The 1,346-nt window shown below is 62.8% G+C and overlaps 1 protein-coding gene across 1 annotated transcript in view; it reads right to left on the bottom strand.

The window, feature by feature from the left end:
* Window positions 1-559: 559 nt before the first annotated feature.
* Window positions 560-1,346, bottom strand: part of ETH_00043915 (uncharacterized protein) — a gene marked incomplete at both ends in the record, with an annotated part of 1,142 nt that continues 355 nt past the window's right edge. Inside the window, one exon of the mRNA XM_013380892.1 lies at window positions 560-1,144. Within this exon, the coding sequence (XP_013236346.1) occupies window positions 560-1,144 (585 nt within the window). The remainder of the gene's footprint in view (window positions 1,145-1,346) is intronic.

Here is a 1,346-nt window from a genome sequence, read left to right as displayed (position 1 = left end):
GCGCGGTCTCCGCAGCAGCAGCAGCAGCAGCTGCAGCAGCAGCTGCAGCAAACCCTAAACTCCATTTGTGCTTCTCTTGCTGTGCCGCCCCCCAGCAACTCCTCCCCGCAGCAAATGGCCCAGGCCCTCCAAGTTGCTGCTGCTGCACTGGCGCGCAAAGTAAGTGGCTGCTTCCCCCAGGGAGCCCTGCAGCTGTTGCTGCTGCAGCTAGGTGCTGCAGCAGGGTGCTGCAGCAGGGTGCTGCAGCAGGGTGCTGCAGCAGGGTGCTGCAGCAGGTTCTCCAGCAGGGTCTGCAGCAGGGTCTGCAGCAGGCAGCTGCAGCAGGCTGCTGCAGCAGGCTGCTGCTGCTGCTGCACAGGAGGGCGGGCGGGCTGCTGGCGAGAAAAACAGCAAAGAGACACAGAGATGCAAAAGAGCAGCAGCAGGAGACCAGCAGCAGCAAACCAAGGGGCCCTGCCAGGAGGCTCGGGACTCTCGAGCGCGCTCTCAGCAGCAGCAGCTGCTGCTGCTGCAGCTAGTCCCGCTGCTGCTGCTGCTACTGCCAGTGCTGCTGCTGCAGCTAGTGCTGCTGCTGCTGCTGTTGCTGCTGCTGCAGCCAGTGCTGCTGCTGCTGCCGGTGCTTGCGCGTGCTGCAGCCGTGCCTGCAGCGGGAGGGTTTGCTGCTGCCGTGCTGGCCCTCCGGGTCAGCAGCAGAAGCAGCAGCAAGAGCTGCTTGTCTCCGCAAACTTTGTGTCTCCTTCAACTCCGATTTTGCACTGAGACGAAAGCTGCTGCTCATCAGGGCCAACGTCACGCTGCAGGCCTTTCTCCAGGCCGTCCAGACGGCAGTGCGTCCTTGCTGCTGCTGCTGCTGCTGCTGCTGCTGCTGCTGTTGCTGCTGTTGCGCCGGGCTGGCGGGGGCAGCGAAAACCAAGGGAGAGCTGCTTTGGGGGGGCTGAAGGCGCTGCTGCTGCTGGCGCTGCTGCCTTTGTGCCCGTTGCTGCTGCTCAAGGGAGCTGCCCGTGCCGCTGCTGCTGCTGCTGCTGCTGCTGCTGCTGCAGGCGCACGAAGAGACTGTGTGCAAAGTGCTGGAGAACGTCAACGCGCTTGAGAAGGCAGAGGCCCCCGCAGTGTGGCTGCACTCGCCGTTTGCTGCTACGTAAGTCTGGGGATGCAGCAGCAGCAGCAGCAGCAGCTGCAGCAGCTTTATTTCGAATTTGGAGACACTCCAACACAATTCAATTGCTGCTGCCAACACTTGCTGTCCTAAACCCTAAACCCTAAACCCTAAACCCTAATCTGGGTCGGGGCTGCGTGGCGCATGCAGGGTGGAAGTGCTGGAGGATGTCTGCGCGACGATCTCGAGG

Source organism: Eimeria tenella, genomic scaffold, assembly GCF_000499545.2.
Source record: "Eimeria tenella Houghton genomic scaffold, Eth_scaff2431, whole genome shotgun sequence".
NCBI classification, from domain to species: Eukaryota; Apicomplexa; class Conoidasida; order Eucoccidiorida; family Eimeriidae; genus Eimeria; species Eimeria tenella.
Note: the sequence above shows the minus strand (reverse complement) of the source record. Positions and strands in the feature narration are given on the sequence as shown.